This window comes from Uloborus diversus, chromosome 2 (assembly GCF_026930045.1).
Source record: "Uloborus diversus isolate 005 chromosome 2, Udiv.v.3.1, whole genome shotgun sequence".
In the NCBI taxonomy this organism is placed as follows: Eukaryota; Metazoa; Arthropoda; class Arachnida; order Araneae; family Uloboridae; genus Uloborus; species Uloborus diversus.
Window position 1 is genome coordinate 180,142,889 of NC_072732.1, and position 25,541 is coordinate 180,168,429.

At 33.0% G+C, this 25,541-nt stretch overlaps 1 protein-coding gene across 1 annotated transcript in view; it reads left to right on the top strand.

Moving 5' to 3' along the window:
• Nucleotides 1-25,541, top strand: part of LOC129217525 (neural cell adhesion molecule 1-B-like) — a 201,750-nt gene that overhangs the window by 151,972 nt on the left and 24,237 nt on the right. The window contains exons 6-8 of the mRNA XM_054851840.1: nt 4,785-5,075; nt 12,581-12,871; nt 16,936-17,232. Of these exons, the coding sequence (XP_054707815.1) occupies nt 4,785-5,075; nt 12,581-12,871; nt 16,936-17,232 (879 nt within the window). The remainder of the gene's footprint in view (nt 1-4,784; nt 5,076-12,580; nt 12,872-16,935; nt 17,233-25,541) is intronic.

The following is a 25,541-nucleotide window of genomic DNA, read 5'->3' on the forward strand; positions in this document are numbered from 1 at the left end:
GAATATACTATAGAGAGTGAGGGTGTTGCACGTATGGACTGGCCGACGTATTCGCCCAACCTTTATTATATTAAAAATATTTGGGATGTCCTTATCCTTGCTGTGTGTACGCATTTCCTACTCGTAGTAAGTTTCACAGAACTGGAATTTGCTCTACATGAGGAATTGCGATTACTATATTTTGTGGTGGTTGATCACCTTAAAAAATACATGGTTACACGCTGTAAACATTGTATGCAGATAAGCGATGCTCACATTTTCCATGAAAGTCAGTTTTTGTTGTATGTTTGAATTTAAACAATATTTTGTAACTGATTTAATTATGAAGTTATCTTTTAATTTATGGAAATGTACTATTATTTTCCTCTCTGTGTGTAACTTTTTGTTTTGCTTATTGCATAAGCATATTTGCTAATTCCCAGTCGCATTTCGTGTCAATTAAAGCTGTACTTATCAATGTTTTTCGCATTTTTCCTCTCCGTGCTTTACTTTTGGCAGTGAGTGTATGTATACATAAATATATATAATCTTGTTTTTTAATTTTTAATTTCTCAGTGAAAGCAGTTGAAATTTTGGAAATGCTATTTTCATAACAATTTAAATTGTCTGCTTTTGAAAACAAACTTCAGCTGTTTTGAACTTTCAACAAATAAAAAAAAATCTGCATTAAACCGTTAAAAATATTGTGAAAAAAGTTTCAATGAATAAACAATTCAAAAAGTTAAGAAATAAAACAAAGTTTATGGTTTTACCAAGAACTCCGTAAAAAAACTTTTCACAAATAATTCAACAATTAAAATTTTCCATGTTAATAGAGAGAAAGATAAAATTCTTTTCAAAATCAATTTCTAAGGTTCATTCAAATTCTTATTTCAGCAATCTCTACTGAAAAACATGTTCTTCCAAAAATTTGCTTTAAACTATTCAAATATTTTTTTTTGTAAAATTATCTTTTGTTAAGTTAATAGTCTATGCATTTTAAACTGTTAGCTTTCCTTCTTTCGCTTAATTCTCTTTACCACAAAAACTCAGATTTTTTATTTTAAGTTATTAATTTTAATATTTTCATATGAAAACTTGCTGACTCTTGACGTTTTAAGAAGCCGGATGGTTTATTTTAATAAGGCTGAACTGAGTTAACCCTCGCATGTGGCTACTGAAGATAAGTCAGGCTTTTATTGCCGTCTTTTTTTTTAAAATGCCTTTAATGGTTTTTTTCTTCTTGTTGATTTTGAGCATATTTTAAATTCTTTTGCATAGCCACATTTTATTCATTGATAGGTTTTCTATTTAAAGAAAAGATACGCACAAAGATCAAGTGTCTACGTGAAGTGCTCAGAACCAAAGTGAATCAATAATAAAATTTTGGAAGCGAATATTTAATACCCCCCCCCCCCCGGGCACGCTTTCTCTTAACCAATCAAGGCCTAATATCACCTTTCTAAAACTTCAACTTCAAACAATCACTGGAGGCGAGCAGCAGGATCCCGAAAATCACCTAAGATAGTGTAAAATCACGTCTTAAAGACATATTCTAATCAATTTTCAAATGAGATTCCTGAACCCTCCTTCTTTCCCTGCCTAACATCATCAAATACAGCTTACAATCGTATTTTTCAGAGCTAAATGTCAAAATATATCTCGAGAATACCTCTGAACTTTCAAAATGTCCTTAAAGACACATAGGATATCCTAAAACTGTGTTCTTAAAAGTTTAATTCTGGAAAATTTCTTTGAAATGTAGTCAAAAATTTAACGTCATAAGAGATAATTTCGTATTGGCTTCATTTTTGAAAAATATTTGAAAGAACCGATGTCCTTATTTCTATAAGGTAAGCGATTTTCGGCGTCAGTTTAGAAAAATTTTCAGGTTCTAGACTTCTAGAGAGGGGGAGTCTCTCGATCCGCTATCCAATCACTTCTGCCCTTCGTCTGACCTTCCATGGAGGGTCTAAAATTTAACTTTTGATCTTTGTAACTTTCGGAATCTATCTTATGCTGTAAGCAATAAGTTGCACAATGAAAATTTTTTGCGTGTTAAACTTGACACAGGTTTTGTGAATTTACTCTACTTCTGATTTTGTTTTTAAAGTGAAAACTGATCATAATGTTGAAAAAAATGGGTAAGGGATGCACGCGCAGTTTTAAACCAAGACATTCCCAGGAGCACTACACCGTTCTCGGGTCATTCCATAGAAATGTCAACCTCAACCTCAGAATTTTTTTTCCCCCCAAAGCCTTAATTGTGACCTATCATTTCATTCAGCATACTTTCTAGTATATAAATCCAGTAACAGTTTGCAAAAATTTCATTCGGTATTTTTCATCTGGCTTTAAACGTGCGAGGTTGTAGAAAAGGCTTAGCATGTGCAAAAAACATACGTCTACGTTTTCTTGTGTAATGTAAAATTTTTTGAAAATTTTTAAAAGAACTATGTTTATTCTAAATGATTAGATGTTGACCCAATAAAATTGACTGTTATTTTTGCATACATTATATGATAAGTACTTTAATTAGTTTGGTTATTTCACTGAAAATATTTACCTTACGTTAGTCACGAAAGTGTACTATTTTCTGCTTAAAAACTAAACCAGATGATTGAACCAAACAGCACTTTTTATTTTCTTACATCTCTATCATATCTTCTTAAAAAGTGCAAAATATTTATTTCAGTATCAGTAGATATAAAATAATTAGTGTGACTAACGTAACATTTGAGCTGTGACTAACGTAACAGTTTGCATGTGACTAACGTAACATTTTAAAAATGACTGCTAATATTTAAACTTATTTAATTTAATGTACATTTTCATGTACAATTTTGAATATACATGCATTCTATATTGATTAAAAATATAAAGGGTGAAAAATACCAGTAAAATTACATTGTATAGAGCTTCTGTTTACTTAAAAGAAATACTTTTTTAAAGGTCTTTATAAAGATACTTCCAATTTAAAGAATTATTAAAAAAGAAAAAAAGTGAGTAAAGCAAATTGAGTACTCTGCTGAATGTGCCTTCAACACAAGAATCCAAGCTTAAGAATTAAGTTAATAGAAATACAGTCTTAACAAAGAAGAACGTCTCTATTTTTTAGAAAATACATATCCACCTATTATTAAAATGAAGTAATGGCTGCTCGTTGGAAAACATTTGAAGATGTTACATGATACAGTGACAATAAGCGCTGCTGCCATATATTTCAGAAAATGCAAGAATGATCATTTAGAAATTCAAACATTTGCGGTGATATCTGGAATTAAAATACATTCTGCAAAAACGTTCGAATATTTTTTTTAAACATTACATTTTAATTCAAAAGCATGCACAACACTATTCGTTCGATGAATCAGTAAACCTTAAAAAATAATATGCCATTGAAAAGTACTGCGGAGTTTCTTATGACGATAACTAGTATATCGGCAGAATACTAGAATTCGGTGAAACTGTCAATTTGCATAAAGTTAATTTTTTAAAAGAGAGATATTTAGGATTTAATTAGCCCAAGAATGATGTTATTCAGTTTGTAAAAGTAATTCTTTTTATTTGTTTTTTTTTTCGCACATTCAAATTGAGTAAATTGAACTGAATGTTTCCATTCAATTTCTTACACTATTATAAAAAAAAAGTAAAGAAAGAAACATAATGCAACACAAAGAGGGTTCCTAAAAAGTGTAAAAGTAATATAAGAGCAAGAAATCAATTATAAAATTTTTTTATATGCATTCATTGTTTGTTATTCGATGGTTACGTTAGTCACGTTACGTTAGTCACACACAGTTTTTCGTAAAAGTACCATTAAGGGCCAAAAAAGATTCATCTGTAACAAATCTGTAGTACATTTTAAAAAATAGATTGTTTACCTCTTACAAATCTATCGGCCAATTTTAAATGCCTGCGTAAGTTTCAGAAAAATTTGCCTCGTAACATAAGCATTATTTCTCAGGGTTGCAAAAATGTTACGTTAGTCACAATGCCTTTTTTGGTGAAAAAACACCTGCCAGCGCTTATTTTGCTTCAAATTCTTGGTGGAAATGAAAAATAGTCACCTTGTACATTTTAAATCTGCATATTAAACCAAAATACATTCATTTTTACTCCCGGTGTAAGTAGAAAGAGTGTTGAAACTCAGCTGCGAATGTTACGTTAGTCACTATGGAATGACCCTCTCCCGAAATATTCCTACAGGTCCCCCCCTCCCCCACTCTTGAAGTCTTAGATATTAAGACATTTTTTTCGTTTTACATTATAACTTGAAAAAGTTGGAGATGAACAACGGTATCAATGCTGCTTTTTATTCCACAAGATCTTTTTTAGATTACCTTCAAAGATACTTGCTAAACGTTTTGCAGCAACCCGGTTGGTGGGCGTGACGGTTAGGCGCTGGCCTTCAGCGCCTGTGGACCCAGGTTCTGACCTGGGATGGCCAGTCGGTTGATTTTCGAGATGCAGAAAATCATCAGCGCCCATGCTGTATGATTATACGGCATGTAAAAGATCCCTTGGATATTCGTTTGGCTTAGAATATCATTTGGCTAAATGAAATTCCTAGTGTAGTTTTGCATCAAAAGAGAGGTCAGGTGCCTCCATCTGGTGGAAAACTGGGCTTCCAAATTATCCCTGCCATTGACATCCTACGCCTTAATGGTGGCACATGAAAGACTGGATGCCATATCGGGGGATCGCACAAGGATTGTTAAAGGCTAAATAGCGTAAGAACGCAGTCTCCATTAGAAAAAAAGTTTTGAAGCACCCTGTTTTAATGAGTAAATATTTGTTTTCAGATGCCCCTATACTTAACATCACTCTTTCTACTGGTGCTAATCGTCTGCCGATTCACGAAGGAAGCGACGTCTATCTAGAATGTCACATCCGAGCCAGTCCCTGGATTTTCGAAGTGGTTTGGCAGTTCGAGAACGAGACGATCTCGGAAAACAGAGCATCCGGTTTTGTTTTGAAAAACCAGACTCTCATGCTTCAGAACGTGCAGAAGAAACATCGAGGCAGGTACCGGTGTTTAGCCTCGAATTCCATTGGACAAGGAGAGAGCGATTTTTTGAACTTGTTAATACAATGTAAGTACTTTCTAAACATTGAGATCAGAAGAACAGCAACCAATTTTCTTATAAGTTGTTGCTTCTCAAAAAGAAAACAAAATTCTTAAATATGTTTTTAATATTAAAATTTTCTTGCTCTTCGAAGGAAAAACATCACGCAGTTTTCCGTCGGTATCTAGAATAGGGTCGTTTCCAAAATTGTAAAAGTATTTTTTTTTTCTGAAAGAACATGCCTAAAAACACATGATTTAACCATTTTTTTAACAAAATTGACCAATATTTTAAACTATTATTTTAAACTGTGCAATTTCATTGTTTTGCTTCTACATATGATATCACAAATGATGAAATGCCATTCACTGCTGCCATTAGCACAGATCGCAGTATTTAATTCGCATCTTTACTCACGTGTACTGAGAACGATATGGTTGTTAACAAGCGTAGAGCGCAATATTTAATTTGCTACTGAATTATCATTACCTGGAAACGTGGTAGACAGCAAGTGTAAGCATTCAGTGCGCCCGTGGAGATGTGCCAAAGTCCATCATTTGTGACGTCATAAAGATCACGCCTTATATTAAAAATCGATTATTTAAAAAAATTAATTAAAATTAAACGGTTGGAAAATAAAAGTTTTTTCTCGCTCCATGTTTTTTTTTTCTTTTTCTTTTTTTTTTTTTTGTTTTTGTTTATTCTATCAATTTCAGTGACGAAAAGTAGTACTTTTGACTGAAGAAAATAACCCTTTTTCATAATAATTGTTAGTAATATCAAGCGTATTTTAAAAACTTGTTTTAATACTGAGATAAAAATACAAGCAAATTGTCAGCTTTTGACAGTTTTCATTACGCTTGCATTTGCTTATTACTGTTTAATTAATTAAAATTGGTTATATTTTAGAATGTAATTACTTAATGTTTTTAGGGATAAATTAATTTACTAAATCTTATTAACTTTAAAAATATATAGCACACAACATAATATTTTTTTTTCGAAATTAGAACATGAACAAACGTAGAATATAAAAGATGCATTAACTATGTTTTTACTTGATGGTAGATGGTCTTTGAAAGTAATGAAAAAGCAATATTTGCTATTTCTTAAAATTTCAATGTATGAATAGTCGCTACTTTTTAATTTTACACATAATGGGCATTTTGGTAGTTTTTTCAAATCAAGAACGAAAACATGAAACATGAAATAAAGGATTTAAAAATGGAAAGCAAAACGTTAAAAGCACAAAAACGCAATTCAAAATTTCAAACATTTGCTTCGGAATTTCAAAAAACCGATTTTTCTGTGCAAAAAGAGCTCAGCTTATAAATAATAATTTCTTAAAGAATAAAACATTTAAAAGAGAATATTCGTACTACGAAATAAAAGTTTTATTCGAATCACATTTTTGTAAACTAGATTATATTTTTAGAGGTAATAATTCACATGAATGGAATGTTTATAATAATAAGCTGTCAAAAAACTTGATAAAACATACAGAACGGAAATATATTGCAAGTAATAATAGTTTAATGCGGTATCTTCCAAAATTTTAAAGTAAATAACGGTATTGTATGACGGTATCGTATGTGAATTTTTAAAAGCTTGTAAGTGCACTAAATAAATGGCGGTATTGTATGTAAATTTTTAAAATTTTGTAAATGCATTTTGTTCATGGTATATCCATTAAAACTAAAGAATATAAACTTACTATAAGAAAATATTCATTTCCTGGGACTGTGAAAATATTGACTACGAGAGAAATTTCGTGTCATTTCTAATAATAAAACTTCTTTTGCGATTGAAAAGTTTAACCAAATGTCGATTTAAAAAAAAAAAAAATGCGTCTTAGAAATATATTCAGAATAGAATTGTATACGTGAAACCAAAGTTTGTTGGGGCAAGGCAGTAATCAGCAGATCAAATAAAGGATAAAATATGGTTGCATTGAATACATGGAAACTGTTTCAGGTCCCCCATTTCTTGCCACTATTCTCAAGCAGCGAGTGAAATGGGGGGAGCTTTTGTGTCACTGCCTATATAAATCATTTGCGCTTAATACCTAGGAGTTTTCTCATTCAGTACATTTAAACCATTCATCAAGAAACTTTTAGACAGTTAGAAAATGCGAATATTTTACCTTTTCTTTATTTGAGGGTGCCATTTGTCTAATGAAGGCTATGTATTCCTTTCACAGCATGAATTCTCAATGCAGCTAAGAATTTGGGAGTTTGTTTCTGCGCCTAGGACAAGGCATACAATTATTAAATAGTGAAAATAAACATTAAATGGGGTACGTTTCATTTTTCATAAACCGAAGCAATCAGTAAAAGCAACTAGTTGTACTTGGTTATCGATATCCGGTGCATATAAGAGGCGTGGCAAAATTAAAAATTTGGAGATAACCAGTACAAATAGTAGGGGAACCTCTCCTCTGTCTTGGGGCAAGAGATAGTACTAGTAGTCCTGGTAGGTTCCAGTATACAGCTTGATTTAGAAAAAAAAATCAATGAAAGCCTACCTAGGAACTTATCTTTAAACGCGTTTTACTCAAAACTTGAAAATATCCACTTACATCCCTTTGATTCTCACTACCACATTAGTAGTAACTATACTGAATTAAAACGTAAAATCGTAAGCGAAACACATTTAATGCTCATAAACTATACATAAACAAATATAAACTTATGCAAATACCACAAATACGAAAAACGATTCTTTGTTAACCGAAGCAGACAGTAAAAGCAGCTTATTGTACTTGGTTATGTTAGTTATACAGGGTGTTCCGTTTTAACCTGCAAGACCTTTCTTTTTGCAACCGTTAGTCCTAGATGTATACTTCCAATTGCAGAAATGCTCAGAATTAGATGCAGAGTTAAGATATTGAAAGTTTGAAGCAAAAATAAAAATGAGTCAAAAAATACGAAATTTAACTTTTTATGCGGGCCCTAGGTTGCCCAACTAAAATTTAGAGAAATAATCTCCATTGAAAACTATTACTAACACAAAAAACTTGACATTTGAGCGACCAAAAATCAAGGAGATATAATGTTTAAAGTTGTAAGGAACCATACCGAATATGAAATTGGAATATCGCTCTTTCAGAAGAATGACAGGTCGTCAAAGTATGAAAAACAAGGTATTTATAGTTTTCATTGCTATCAAAAATAAATACAAATGTTATGCCGTGATTCGTAATACGCAAAAACACACTACAAAACCTCGAATAATTGGAAAAATCACACTCTGTACACACATATAATTTTAAACCCTTATAAACCCCCTCTTTATATTATAATTATAAAGAGCTATATTTTCCCCCAAAAGGTGTTTTTGACGGTGAGTGAAAAGTGATGTAAGCCACAAAACGCTTCGTTTCATATCTCGGTGAATATTGGTCGTACTAATTTCAAACATTTTGTGTAGGAATTATTTTTCAGTGGAAAATATTTCCCTAAATATAACTTAGAGGACCTGGGGCCCATATAAAACGTTAAATTTTCGTATTTTTTGTCACATTTTTATTTTTGCTTCAAATTTTCAATACCTTAACCCTGCATCTGATTTTGAACATTTTTGCAATTGGAAGCATACATCTAGGACAAACGGTTGCAAAAATAAAGGTCTTGCATATTAAAACGGAACACCCTATATATGTAGGAATTCTGCTCAATTGAAACGTAAAATATAGTAGACGAAGCACATTTAATATTCACACCAGTATATAAACGAAGATAAACTATCGCAAATACGAAAAACAATTCTTTGTTAACCAAATCAGACAGCAGCTATTTGTACTTGGTTATTGATATCAGTTATATATATGTAGGAATTATGCTCAATAAAATTGTAAAATAGTATGCGAAACATATTTAATATTCACAACTAATATACAAACAAACAAACTTAAACACACTCTACACAAATACGAAAAAACACTGGCACAGTTCGGTGTATAGAGCACGTCATTACAGTTCACAACTTTCTCAACTCTTGTGTTACTTCGTTCTAACCCTTTTGTTTATCTTCCTTCGCTTGCGGCGACTTTTTCGGTACAGTTCCAGTTACATCTAAGGAGCCATTATTCACATATATGTAAGACACAAAATATTTTTTTTAAACCATCTTTCTTCAAGTCGTCTTTAAATAACGACTCAGTTCTTATAAAAACAAATGGATTTTATTTAGAAACATGTACAAGAAAAACATTAATAATTGCTAAAATATTCACAAAAATGGAAGTAAATCACAAAAAGCACCCCAAACACGTATTTACATCCACATACGATAAAACATCGAGATAATCATAGCTGAAACTACACTTATGCTACAGAGTTGAACGCACTCACAGCACTGGCTTTGGAGTAGCTGTGTATGTTATACTCATATATATATATATATAATAGCCAATGAGTGAGTAACGCTCCAGATGTCAGCATTAATGAAACTCGCACCACAGCATGAAAATTTGATAGTATGTATTGGTAATGTTTAACATGCAGGAAAAGGCTTTATTGTGGCAAGGCTGAACTGGATCCGGTAACTTAACTGTGTTACTGGTAAGACTCATTTCAGTGGATTGAAGAAACGAAAAAGTGGTCAACAATGAACGCTATCTACTGGAGTTTAGGGTTCATCCAAAGGAATTAGGGTTACAATTTCAACTATCAAAATATCACCAAACAGGCAATTGCTTCGTTCAAATATAGAAGATATTTTCACCCGTCATATCATGACGGGAAATTTTCTAGTCTTAGTATAATACCTTAAACTTTCTAACATTTTTTGTTCAGAAATATTCAACTAAATTCTTGTAGTTAATTGGGTCTTTTAGCTCTGATTTATCTGTTAGGCTCAAACTACTATAGCTACGCTACGCATTAGGATAGAAATGTAGCCGAATTTGACGCCAAAAATGGCGAAATGGCACCGAAATTGACCAAAAATGGTGGGCAAAAATGATGCTAATAATGCCAACTTGGCTGTACTTCTTAAATTTTACACCACACTCATACGCGCAATGTTAAATGGTGCATAGCAGGTAATACCAACATTTAGGTGACGTATTAAAAATAATGTGATTTTGTAAGGAAAATAATGCAATGAAAGCAAGAGAACGGAAAATTTAGCACATAAAAACTTAAAATTAATAACCATTTATCAAAACTAGAAAATCTACCGTCAAGGTATGACGGGTAAAAATTGCTTCAGCATTTGAACGGAGCAATTGTCTGTTTGGTAATAGTTTGGTGTTGAAGTTTTAATCCTAATTCTAGTAGATTAACCCTAAACTCCAGTAGATAGTGTAAAATGGTTAAGTTACCGGATCCAGTTCAGCCCTGTCAAAATCAAGTTTTTACTGCACGTCAAACATTGCCAAAAAATATTATCATGACATGGCGCGAGTTTCATTGCTGATGACGTCAGGAGCGTTACTCGAGCATTCGCTATTATATTATGAGGATTTATAACAATATGATTTTTTGCAGCATAAAGCATTTTCTCGTTTCCTCAGAATGCGGAAATATCACCGCCCATCCTTTAAATGACCTCTAATATCTAATAATCAGCAATAATTTTTCATTCCACTTATACTGAAGTAACACAAGAGTCAGAACTAATCTCCATTATCATATACAGACATTTATATGAGTAACGTTGGATACAGAGTCAAATTGAACATTTAATATAATCCTTCATTTTAGCAAATATATAATTTTAGTACATTGATTTGACTTGATTCTCTTAACGCCTAGTGGCGCATGAGGCCGCTAGCGTGGCATTCCATCCCGACCGGTTTAATGCCGCCTCCTTGGCACTCCCCCAACTCCCCAATTACTGTTAATAAATTCGTGATGAGGAATTCAAAAAGTATCTTTACTGATTCTGGTGCAGTATATTTAATTTGTATCAAACGGAAATTCAGTAGCAGCTGTTCTTATTGCGAATATTCTTTCTTTATTTTATCTACGTTTTTTCCACTACATTTGAAAGCATTTAATGATGTCCATGCTTATTGATATCAGTATTGTTTTTGAATTTAAGAGTTTCTTTCGTTTGTGATTATTTATTTGGAGTGAAAATGAACTGAAATTCTTTAAATGTAATAGTAATTCAATGATGGTTTTTCTCTAGCATCTGCAATAAAACACGATAAAACTTGTGAATGTGTGGTTTAGCAGAGCGAACTCGATATCCATATTATCTTGACCCTTATGAGATCATAAGTATGTGCAGGTGTCCCTCATATAACACGGTTAATTCGTTCCGCGTAGTATCGAAACCGTGTTATACGAGATTTTTTAAAAATATTTTTACTTATTTTTAATACTAATTATGTGTGTGCATGAGAAAAATCAGGTTAAGATGTATAGTGTTACATCGAAACCGTGTTATATCGAAAACGTGTTATACGAGACTTGGAAATATTGTAAATCAAGGGATGCGCACCGTGTTATATCGAAACCAAGTTTCATAAAAACAAAATAAAAACTTATTAAAGTTGTCAACCTTTAACAGAATGTATTAAACAAAAATGAAATTCCGTGTTTTTAAAATGTAACATTCGAGTTACATCAAAACCATGGGGTATTAAATTCAAGCTTCGTACCGTGTAATATCGAAACCGTGTTATAATAATCACAGATTTGGTACCGTGTAATATCGAAACCGTGTTATAATAATCACAGATTTGGTACCGTGTAATATCGAAAACGTGTTGTAGAAGTTCCGTGTTATACGAGGGACGCCTGTACTTAATGTAGCAAAATCATTTTTCAAATTTTATATTAAAATTATTATAACTGGAATATGATAATCAGTAAAAACTATTTTGTACTACAAAACTGCATATGAGTTTAAGGAGTGTTGGTAATCAGGCTAATCAATAAGAATAAAAGAGTTTTCTTAAGGCATATATTAAGAACATACTTACATGACATAACTATCTGGAGCCAAAAAGTATTTCGTCATCCTGCCTTTCGTAAAAGACGTAAGTACAGTTAAAAATACCATAGCTTTAAAACGACGAAAATCATAAATTATGCAGTTATGATGTTCTTTGCTAATATTACACAGAGCAGTTTCTTTACTCCATTCTTCCTGAAGTTGTACGGTATTGTAGGATTCAAGATAACACTGCACCCAACAAAAACATAAGAGTGAAATTATTTAATCTGTTGCAAATTCAGATTGAGATCTTTACAGAATGAACATAATAGTCTTCTTGAAAGGATGAAAAAAAAACTAAAAAGTGCAGGTTATAAGTGGATACAGTGGGAAAAAAAATCTGTATTAAACCAACAGTAGTTTTTATTCAGAAAATCAAAAAGTCACGTTGGTAGTTTCACACAAACACACACACGGAAATAGACTTTTCTCCAAATTCATAGTAAAATATACTTGAAAAATAGAGAAAAAAAAAACCTTAAAAGTTTTTCAGTATTTGTCTTGCTAAAACTGCTGCAGTGTTATAATAGTATATAGATCCTTATATTTTTCATTATTTTTTTTTATTTTTTTTTTCATAGTTTCTCCTACTTGTCGATCTTCTATTCCGAAGACTTACGGCGTTGCCAAAAGTGAGACTGTCAATGTCACATGCGAAGTCGATGCCGACCCTGATGATGACGTCATATTCAGATGGTCCCTCATCAATTCCATTGAGACATCGATTCTGCAAGATTGGCACAACATTAGCAAAGAAAATGTTCTTATCTATTCTCCCAGAACAGATGATGGCTATGGAATGCTGTCTTGCTGGGGAAGGAACAGCGTTGGTATACAAATGGATCCTTGTGTCTTCAAGGTTGTTCCAGCAGGTATAAAAATCCTTATTCCGAAAGAAACGAGCTGATGTCATTTTCTCATTATTGGCAGTTTTAATATGATTCAATTGTTTACTCTCTAAGTATCACCAGCAATGGCCAAATTGAAACCAGATTAATTTATTTTTTTTTAAATCGCCAAACTTGTCGCCAAGTTGGCGACAAAACTTGACGACCAAAAGACTGGCGATCTATCGCCAAGTGTCCGCCAAATTATAACACCACTTGAGTTTACATCGAAATTAACAATGATTCCCCCCCCCCCAAAAAAAAAGGCAAAATACCCCTTTTGGAGCATACGAATGCAACCAGAAAAGAAGGCGTACAATTAGATCCCACTAGTAGTCTACCTTGGAGTCTAAAAGTCGTACCAAATTTCAACTTTCTAGGACATTCCGTTCTTGAGTTATGCGACATACATACACACATACGCACATACATACGTATATACAATTGTCATGAGAAAACTCATTGTAATTAACTCGGGGATGGTCAAAATGGATATTTCGGCTGTCTGTACGTTCTTAGGCACATATCCACGTGTGATCGGGTTGAAAAAAAAAACTCAGCATTCATTTCGGGGTGAGCAAAATGGAAATTAAGGCCGATTTTCGGGTGAACATTTTTTCGCGAATACAATACTTCCTTTTTTGTAAAAGGAATGAGAGAATCTGTATAAATCAAAAACTTGTCTGATTTACAAATGAACAGTTTATTATTTAACTATTCAGGTGAGTTCAATTGAATGTTATTATTGATAACATTGGACTGCTCCCTGAACTAAAGTAGTATTATACTGTGAAAAAAAATGTATCACACGAAGAAAAAAGTTTGTTAAAATGGTTTGTAAAAGCTCAGTTAGAAATCAAACTCAGTGAGAGTATTGCTTCGATGAACCACATTTCCTCACTGAAATATTCACAACTATAGTGCATTTAGGAAGAATTGATAGCGAAAGTAAACAAAGAGGGTTGCTGTCTGGGCTTAGCATTTGCCACTTTCAAGAATTTCTCATTGCATTGACGATTCTTCTCATAAACATTTTGCTTATTTGGTTGGTGCTGTTTTCTCCACACTATCGCTAAGTGTCACATTGCATTGTTTACTTCCACTATCAGTTTTGGCTTATCTCTTATGAACAAAAAAGAATTAGTAAGCAATACAACTGTGTTCTTATTTTACAGTGTTTACAAGTAATGTTTAACTAAAAGTATTATTGTAACTTATGCAATACAAAAAAAAAAAAGTTAATGAAAAGAATTAATACATTTTTCAAAAAAAATATTGCTTGCTTAAATAAGTATCTCATTTGCATTCATTTTTTAATTATTTTTATTTTTTGAACATTTTTAATCATGGACTTTTTTTTCAAGGCTTCTACTCAAATGTTGTTTTTCCTTATGGGTTTCGTTAGAATTTTTTTTCTCTTTTTTTTTTATTTTTTAATAGTTACATTTTAAACAAGTTAAGCAAATATATTCTTTTTAAGTTGCTTTACTTTGTTCATACGAATGCAAAAAAATCTGCCTCCCCACAAATAACTTTTAACTTTTTTTTAAACATTTATTTCAGACATTTAGAACTGTGTAAACTATAATATTTTTTGTTGATCAATAACTGAGCTTAAAGTTAGTTTTCACAACAGACGATACTTAATTGAAGAAAAAAAAAACTACAGCTAGGAAAAGAAAGCAAACAATTTTTTTTCCTTTTTGCTAAAAGTAATCAAACATAATTATTTTGTAAACATTAATACTTTAAGAAATGTACAGTAAATATAAGAATTTGAATTCTTTTGTATTCATTTATGTTCGACAATTTTTTTTTTTTTCTAAATTCATTTGCCGATTCGGAACTCCAGCGCTCGAATACGCTACCTTGCGGTGATTTATAAAACTGCGTCTGCACCTAAAACATTGCCACGTTGCGCATCACGTGTGTCTGTTGACGTAAACGCGGTCAGTTTGTTCTGAGTAACGCATTCAACATGTCTAAGAACGCCTTCAACAACAGAAATTAATTCGTCCCTTAGTAGTATTCTCGAGCTTCTCAAAATAATGTTAGTTTTCCTTATTTCTTTCAAAAAAGTATTAAATGGTGGAAGCGTAAACAAGAAAACTCTGGATTAACAAAATTGGATAACGTTATACCAGGTAAAATTTTTTATTGTTTTGTATGAATTTGTAAGAATATGGGGTTTTTTTTAATCTTAAATTAATTAAACTTACCATATTTTACAGCAGCATTTAGTTGGAATGGACAGTATGCAAAATATTTTCTTGAATATATTATCGTAGAACAAAATGAATAACCGAGAAAGAATTTACTTTATTCCTTTTATTCTCAGCTGAAAGGTTTCGCCAAATTTGTTTAGGGTTATTAATTTTTAGTATTGTGCAAGCAAAGTAGCCTTGGCGAGATTTCGCGTTTTTAGTTAAACCATTTTTAATTTTTATCATGAGTGGAATAAAATGGTAGTAAGATTACAGAATTCGATAAGTGAAAGGAAATAATGGTCAATCAACTGAAAAGAAAACTACCACCATATATCCGTGAGAATTTTGTTGATGATTTGCATAACATGACACAATTAAATCGTAACTCAGAAATTAAAAAAATCGAAACAGAAAATTTTTAAATGAACCGATTCGGGAATTCGAGAGAAATAACTCAACTACAAATGGAAAAAAAAAATAAGCGCTAGCCAAGCAAGGCAAAAAAGTATCATCTTCTTTCGATAACAATTTGTAATGTCACATTGAATTTTCTAGCATTAATTGTTATTCTTGTCAGGCCACAATTATTATTTAGTTTTATCAAGAATTGATAAATATCGAATTCAACATCGTGGAAATAGCTGCTTAGAACTACGAACTACGTAGTTTGCATGAATCTTTGACGTTTAGTAATGCTTCTTGAATTCTCATTTCTTTCTACGTGGGCCAGAATATCCACAAGACTTTGAAAATTAATTTAAAAAGAATAAAGCGAAAAAATCATACGTACGAACAAAAATCACAACACTTTTAGCATTTTCTTCGTTACCATGTGCGTTTGTTGTAGTTTTCAATTCCGCCATTAGACAGTGACTTCAGTGCCCCCTATAGTTCGTTGGAGTTGCGAATAAGCGTGAAGATAATTTTATTAGCAGACGATACTTAAACAAAAAGCTGTAGAATAAAATGCCTTTTTTGAAAGGAAAATAATTAGATATAAATATTTTACGTGTATTACATTTTTAAAAAGTTGCGTTTTAAATTAACATTCGAAATTTAAACCTTGGGTTTTTACATTCTTGGGTAATTGCATTTTTACATTGGGTTTTTGTACTCTGTTACAATAAACTGCTACGTTTCGTAATGCTACTTTACTCATTGTCGATTTAAGCGAGAAAAGCAAAACTTGCGAAATTTTCACTTGTATACGAGTCTTTTCTCCTTTTTTAATACATCCAATATGGCTGCCGCTACCTCACAGTTACTTCAATCGCGACAATAGAAGTATATCGCTGTGTTCCCCCCTGTTATTCCCGTGTTCTTTCCATACTTGCTTCACCTTTCTATAGCTTACTGTTCTGCTGCTGTGTCATTTCAAAGTAGAGAGATCTTTTCTAAAACACCAAAGTGTACACTATTAAAAATCAGAATTTTTATGATAAATATTACTGTGTTTTACAGTACAGAAAAAAATACAGTAAATTGTACTGAAAAAAAAAATAAACGATCGCAGCGCCAATTGATGCTTCGCGTGACTTACAGTGCAAAGCAGATAACACTGTATGTCCCCTCACTCCATGTGGATCAACTTGTATGGTGGTCAGCAAAGCTGCCTGCCATTGCGAGGTCTGGAGTACGCATTTACGTTTTTTAACGTTTTTTACAACTAACATTTTACGTTTTTTAACTCTTTAGTCTACCGTAAAATTTTACAGTAAAATGGAATTTTACGATAAAAGATACTGGCAACATGGATGCCAGTAACTTTCACCGTCAAATTTCAGAATTTTTTCCAACAGTGTAATATCTAAAGAATTTGCAGTTGTGTTTCTGCTTTTTCAGGCCCTCCTGATCCCCCACATGACTGTATCGTATCAAACCAATCGATGACCTTTTTATCCGTCGAATGCTCCCCGGGCTGGCATGGAAGTCTGAGTACTGTTTTCCATTTGGAAATCTACGATTCAGTCATCGAACAGCTTGTGCAGAATTTGACGGCAGCTGATCGACCGAGTTTCAGAGTTGGCAGTCTGTCGCCAGACACTTCTTACGTTCTCGTCATCTATGCTTCCAACTACAAAGGTCGCAGCGAATCAGTAGCGGTAGTGACCACGACATTGGTGCCTTCGAAAACTGGAGGTATGTCTGTGAAAAGTTAAAAAGTCTCGTGTTAAGGAATATGGAAAGTAATTTACCCATGATTGTAAGGTTTGGCTAATTCAATGCCGCATGTTACTTCCAAAAAATACCTTCATTTTAAGTACTTTTTAATCGCAATTGTTAATGAAAATAAAGCACATTTGATTTACGAATTATTTTTTCCCTCGTTACCACAAACTTTTTTTATTCTATAATTAATTTCTTTTATTTTAAAATTGCAAGATCATTTAAAATTTTATTACTACATTTTTTTTTTCACTATGCAGTTGCCTATTTTTAATACTTATTACTACAAGATATATTTATCTCGTTACTACAATTAATTTTTATCCTGCAACTTTTTCCGGTAAAATTTACTGCAAAACTTTTCTGTACTTTAACATTCCAATTGAAAGTAATTTTTAAAGTAAAATTTTCTTGACTTTTTCGCACTGTAATTTATAAATAAATATTGCATTTTAGCATAAAGTCTGTAAATTCTTCTGGCCCATAGTTGATAGCACTAACACTTCATTGATACTTAAATTATATGAGGAAGTAAACGGCGATTTTTTGAGGAAGTAAACGGTAAATATATCTTTCGGTCTTTCCAGTATCTCCGGCAGCAACCATAAATAATTTATTAATAGGAGAGGATGGTCAAAAGAGGGAAGGTTAACGAAGAACGATCGTAAGTTATAGGTTTTGGCTTTTTATCGAAACAATTTCGGTTTTATTTCCTAGCAGGGTTCTTGAACTTCAAAATAAAAAGTGATTAGTGCATTATTTCAAATCCAATATTTATTTATTATTAAGAATTACAGACACTTGAAAAACCCACTTTGCCCTACATGGGGGCCCAAAGCGGGTAAGCCGTTCGGGTAAAGCGGGTAAGCTTAACTTATTGTTGTACGGACTGTTTGCTTCTATTATAAACTAAAAAAACAAAATAACACTTAATTCCTTAATTAAATTTTATGATCGTATAGCTTTCGTGTTCCCCAGTCCGACAAACCAGTTCATAAGTATTTCCTTAATCATAAACAAGCCAATTTACCAGACAGAGCCAAATGGCATCACGTGGTTATGATCCGCAATCTGATTGCATCGTACAGTAAAAATCCGAATTGAGCTAAAATCCAAATTTATTCTTAATTATCGTAACACATGCTACTCAAATACATCACTATTTTTCCTAAAGAATAAAATCCACGTGACATAGTAAAACATTACACTTTCGTAGATTACAAGGAAAAGTTTAATTAACATAAATCTATTGAAGTTACACATGAAACCTTACACATTGACAAAATTCAATTATATCATAACCTTATCATGATAGGAACAAATTGGTCACCAGTAACATATGACAAACACTTACTGTTCGTTCGCTGCATCCTTCGTAATCAGTGGCGGATCATGTGATTATGAGGCCCCAGGCGCAGCCTGATCCTAAGGCCCTCACAACAAAAACGATAGAGTCTTACTAATATTAACAATGCTGGAAATCATAACTTTTTAATTTTTTTGAATAAACGAACAAGCATTGGGGGGGGGGGGGGCAGGACAGTTACATTATTATTTAAAAAGGAAAAAGCGACATTTCTGACCAAAAAAAAAAAACATTACAGTGAAAAATTTTGCCTCCTATATTTGTTCGTAATTTAGTCAGTACAGGGGGAGAGATCCTCCGAGCCCCGCTTTCTGGCATTTACAGGGGTCGGAGTGATGATTTCAAAAATTTTAGGACAACAGATAACAAGTTCTTTTTTTTGAACTTAAACGTAATGTATAAGTTTGATTTTCGCATGGATGGCAAAACGTTTGAAATTCAATCTTGAAAATTACAATACAAGGCATTCAATCTTTTATTCTTTAACACAGTGATCAGTATGAAGTAAAAATAAATGTACATATTTCCAATTGCGTCTGTCAACTTGCTTTGTTGTTGTTGAAAAAATGTCCTTAAGAAGGAGGGATTAAAAGCAGAGTGCAAGGTGCAAGTCCAAAATTTATTGCATTTTTCTTTTTATCAGATAATCTGATACTTTTTGGTATCTCAGAATCATCAAAAATATCCCTGTAAATTCCAGATAAATCATTTAAAGATGCAAATAAATAATTGTTTTTTATGGCACAACTAAAACTATAAGAAAACCTCCGCTTACGAAATTTTATCTTGGAGTGAATTTGAAACAAAAGCTTTGGATTGCTTCCTTATAACCAATATGTTTCCAGTAGAAGATAAAGAACATGGAATTTAAAATACAGCTTGATTTTTCAAGATACTTGTCAACCTCGTTGTCTCGCCGCATCAGCATGAGACAATACCTGTGAAAATAAAATGCTTTAAATTCATCCCTGATGGCACCATGTGCTAATTTTGCATCTATTTCTCTCTACTTTTTCAAATACAAGGAAGAGAATTTCGTTTCCCATGGCATTTAAATAAAACAAACTATTATTCACATTTTTAAAACAAAAAGTTAGTGACTAAATTTAAAAATTATTTGTGCAAGAAATAATCCAACTTCCCTGAACAGAAGCACAAATAAAAGCAAATTGAGTCTTTGTATTGGAAGAGCAAGTAATGCTCAGACAACAACGCAAGATAAGTATTATAAAAATAAATATTACTTCCCACCTGGGGACAAACCATTTAACCTTTGTTCTAAATATGCTTTTTGAACCAAGTGCTTACATTTGGGTTCTTATTTTGTTGTATAGCTTTTTGTAGAAGAGGAATGACTGCAAGATTTAGAAAGTATAGATAAAACAGTTATATTGAGCATTTGCTTTTGTTAACTGCATCCCCCTCTCTTCTCTAGAAGAAAAGTAGCAGCAGCATAGGTTTTTCTCTTCCTTTAAAAAAAAAAAATCTTAAGGTCTACGAAGTTTATCTTGCCTTTAAATACAGGCATATCAGCATGAAAAGTTTCATTTTTCTGCACAAGTATGGAATATAATGTGAACATTATAGAAATTTTAGGAATTTTAGGACAATTCCTAACCCTGGACATTTAGCAAAATCCCAGCTTTCCTCAGTTTACCAATGGAAGTATAATTCAGTAGTGCAATCAGAAAAAAGTCCAAGGAGGGCGAAGCACTTAGCCAAAAGAAGAGAGAGAAAACTTGTGATCTGATAAGGAAAGGGGAGGGGGGTCCGGGGGTTCTCCCCCTGAAAAATTTTGAAACTTGAAGGTTTAAAAACGCCATTTAAGACTTTCTTTGCTGATGTTTATGGACAAAAAGGTGCAGTTGTCTCAGCGGAAAGTGGTAGAAATTGAAGCCTTAAAAACGCGATTATAGGCTAGTTTATTAACGTTAGGGTAAAGTTAGGGTAAGGGATAGAGCCCAGGTAGTGCCCCCAATATATTTTTTTTAATAGATCGAAATCAATTCTCTGCCTCTCTTCCCTTCCCAATTTCGAAATTGAACTTTCAAAAACAATATTGCAGACAAAATTTACATGATAAACAATTTTACGGGAAAGAGGTGCTGGTGCTCTTCCATGAAATTTTTTTTCAAAATTATGGACCTAAAAACTTCAGCAACATTTTATATTCAGGGGCTATACCATTTAAATTTTTTCTAACTGTAGTTTAAAAAACTTAATTTTTTTATGATATTAAAGAGAGCCTGTTCGGGGACCTTTGCTTGAGTATTTTCTGAGATTCAAAGAGTTCATCGGTTTTCGGAGTCCTGGGTGGTAATCCTAAGGCGTACGCTAAGAAGTGGAGTGATGAAGAGAAAAGTATAATAAGTTCGCGCGCGCGCATCTATGACGAATCCAAGTGAAATTCTTACTCTCATATTTTTACTTTTCCTGAAATTATTTATATACTTCTGAAATTCAAAATTCGTAATTTAATTTCCTTTCATGTTTGAAAATCGTGATTCTTCAGAAGTTTTCAAGCAAATCTTAAAGCCTATGTTTTTTTGTTTTTTTATAATCATTACCATCATTTTTTTTTTTTTTTTTGAAGCAGTAAAACATACTTTTTAGTACATGGCAAATGTTGATATAAACTCCTGAAAATAAAACTGAAACGCTTCAATAGTTGGGGAGAAACTAACCTGACAGCATTAAGAAAGCTACGCAGATCTTAATTATAGCATTACGACGCTGTTAGGTAAGGTTTGCCGCAACTACAGTTTTTATATAAAACGTTTGTCTTTAATAAGTAAATCAATCTTAATGAAGTTGAAATTGTAAAATATATTGCAAACAAATGGCACCAGTGAAAGAAAGAGAACACTCAAAATCAACTACTTTCGCAGCAGAGGTATTTAAAATTTTATAGTAATTTTATAAAGCGTTTTTACAATGAATTGACAAATGGTTCTTTTCTCTGTAATGGAAATATAATTTGAAGAAGAATTAGCAGTATATATTTTTTTAAAAAGCACTTTGTACCTCTTTAATTGTAGTCTATTATATTTCAAAATTTATCATTTAACACCAAGATTGCAGCATAATTCTAAAAATTAAATAGTTATTAAAACATATTTAACTTATCTCGAAAGGAATGGTCTTGTCGTTGATTGAAGACCCAGAGCAAAAGCACGAGCACGAGTGAATCCGAACAGCGAATGACATAACTTCTTCGTTCTTCCTCCAAAAAAAAGAAAAAGAAAAAACTCCCGCCTTTTCCAAACTGCTTATTTAGTTAAATACGTCATAAAACTATCTTGTTACGGGTTGGTCAGGTCACTGGTGGGAAAGTGGGAAATTTAGCAAAAAGTAAAGAAAGAAAACACAGGAAAACACAGCTGTGCGCTGTGCCCGGCGTGTGAAAACAACTTCGATCTGGACCCCCCACAGATCTGTCTCTTCTCCCTTCAGCATTCTAGATAAGGAAAGGCAATATAATTGTTAGTCAAGAAGAGTGACCATTCCAAGAGGTCGAGTTTTACAACCCATGTTGTAAATCCTGCTGCCTGCTCCCCTTATTTAGAAAAACACCGATTCGGGCATAATCGCACAAATGACGATTGGTATATTTTGAGGACTGATATAATACTGACACAAAAATGACGACTGGTTATCATTTGTTTGGGAAGAGGGGGGTATCACCTCTCTCTACCCCTTTCGACACTTCCTAGCTATATGGCTATTTAAAGCAAATATCTTCATGTGTATATCAATAGTACTTTTTTCAAACAAGATGCATACTCCTTACTCAGACGAAGGCGACTTGTAAGTGGTCAAAGAACTCCTTGGAACGGGAAAAGTTTTCTGGCAAGTAGGCCCGAATGTATAAATTTTGGGGCCCCCTGCAAAAACTCTGTATAGGGCCACTCCCCAGAGGCCAGCAGTGTGTACATTCGTACCGTTAATAAGAACTTAGTGTTATTTTTTTTATTTCATTTTTTTTTTCAATTTCTTGGGACGTTGGGCCCTTTCAGGTCGTGTCCCCCACCCCCCCTGCACTGCGTAGTTTGCGGATCCGAGCCTGCTGGCTATACTAACTGCGCATTTTATCAGAATAGTTTTGTCGATTGAACACAATTTTATGCAGAAATTGTGGGAAGAAAAAGGAAAATCCAAACTCCTTGGAAAATCCAAACAAAGGCACCTGAAGCCAGGGCCCCCTAAGACTCAGGGTGCCCTATTTGAAGCAATCAGCCCGCGCCTAAACTTCATGATTAAATATCAATTTTCATGAGTTTTGAACATTTTCCACACAAAATTATGGCTTTCCACGACAAATTCTGAAAACAAAAAATGTTGGTTTTGAGGATAGGCCAGTTCGCAGCTCCGAGGCCCCCTGCTTTTCTGGAGGCCCCAGCTAGCGCCTCATGCGCCTATGCGGTGATCCGCCACTGTTCGTAATGGCGGGCCCCCGTGAATGTTTGGCCAAATGATTAGAAGAAACGTCGTGAGCTCTGTCGAGGGCATATTATTTTTTGTGTTGCATTATCCGGTAGAGGAGGGGAATCTATCGCAGGCTTTCAAGGGTCCCGAGAAACATGGCACTCAACGATCGCAGGGAGACTCCTCTCTCCCCATCAAAGCAATCTCTTTCGCTGTGCATTCCAGCCTCACTTCGCTCGTTCTCTCCATTCTCTCCCAAGGAATTTTTTTCGACTCCCTCTTTTCATCTCGCCCCCGACAGGGGTTCAGGGTTTCATCATCCCTCCACTACTCAGTCAAGTCGATGGCGCCCTCTTGATTTCGTTACACGTATTAAAAGTTTTTTGGGAACGAAAGTTTATATTTTTCGTGAATCCACTATAGTAACTCATGTCACAAGGTGACCAATTTAAGTTATACTTTCCTTTTCATTATTTGATTGCAAAAAATCAACTGTACATTGTGATTTGTTGCATTTATCAGTAAAATATGAAGTAATAAATGATTAAATCAATTGATTAGCTAAATACCATTAGAAAAAAAAGGAAAAAGTCATACTCATCTAATTTAAATTGAAAATCTAAATCAGCACACCCGATTATAAAACAAAGTAATAATTGATTAAATCAATAGACTAGCTAATTTCCATCATAAAAATAACTTTTTTAAGTTGTACTTATATTTAAATAGTTTATTATATTTAAATAGAAAATCTAAGTGAGTCCAACTGCCAAAAAAAAAAAAAAAAATAAAGAAAGCGGGCAGACCCGCTTTGATCAAAAGCAGGTTTTTTGTTTCAATAATTATAACCTTAAATTAATAATTAAAAAAAAACACGGAATGACCATCGTAGTTTAAAGGTGGATGGTGTCAGAATAACGTAATATTATTGACAGTTAAAAAAATAAGGTGGTTTTCGACTAATCACAAGTCACAAAACTTCATTTTTCTTTTAAATTTTAAGCCTGATTGCGCCATGCCGTTTCACTGTTGCTTCGCTGGGACTGATTAAAACTAGGGACTGTTCCGGTAAACACGACACATGTAAACATATGCATCGCCGCTTACTAACCATGCGGGAGCATTCGAAGGCCTGTTTGCTTTGGGCCACCCTCGCTACATTTTTTTTTGTGAATAAAAGCAATATCACACATTTAAAACAATTTCTCTGAGCTCGGTTATGCAAAACTGGTGATGCATACACTGCAAATTCTCAGTGCACAAAAGAAACGTGTTAGGAACACTTCAAATCAGAAAACTGTACCAGTTGCCTTAATGTGCACAAAAATGTGCTCCGGATCAGTTAAAAATAAAATGTAATGAAATGTGCTAGAAATTCGTTCCGAATGTTTCCCATTTGGAATTTTTGTTACACATAAACTTGAGAACGTATTTTAAAGCCGAGACCGCATAAGGGTTCCGTCTGGATTTTTTTTTTTTTTTTCGGTTGGGATCACTTGAAAAAACCCACTATCTCGGTAAAGTAGGTTGTTTTTTTTTCTTTCTTTCTTTCCAGAATTTACTGCATATTGACAACGCTTACTTCAGAAAGAACTAAATAAGTTTAAAACTTTTCTAAAAGTGTTCAAATAAATAGGACGCGTGTCTGTGTTCAAAACGTGTTCCTGACGATTTGAAGTGTATATAACCAAAATTTCAATAATTTAGAAATTCAAATCATGCAACTGATTGATATGGTGTAAGCCTTGATTACTTTACTATTGATATTTTGATATAAATATGTTCTTGCTTTTCTTAACTCATGTCTTTTAAGAAATCTATCAAAAATTTGCATTGTCAAAATATTACTAAACGGCAATGCAATATTATGCAAAATTTTGAAACATATTTTGCGCGAAAAACACATTTTGTTAAATTGTGCGTTTGAAGTGACAGAAATGAAAGCAGTTTAATATTGTTACACTTTGCCCTCGTATTGATTTTTGAATGGATACGTTTTGTCATCCAATGAAATTTTTCTCAATATTGATCCTAGTAAAACGCTCAGTAAAATATCGAATAAACGTATATCAATATGTCTCTCAGTTTGTTTATATCCAGGACTATGAAATATTTTATATCATATTGAATACCAGTGACGTAGTAAATAAACGATCTCAAGTAAATATGTAACTTCTTGCTAAAAAAAAAGTAATACAATCAAAATAAAGACACACGCAGTTTGGAAGAACGAAAAATGAAATAAAGTTACAAAAGGTAAGTGAACCAAAAGTGTCCATATTTGAGATTTGATGATTTTTTCATAATTTTCAAGTAAATTGTATTTGGCTGATTTTGTGATTTTGTATGTTGAATTTTAAACTTATTTGCAACACATGTCAAATGTTTTTTTTTTTTTTTTTGTAAGTCTAGATCACCTCTAGAACATAGTGTTCTAAAGATGACCCGAGTGTTTAAATTACTTTTAAAATGTAGCCAAAAAAATCAGCAA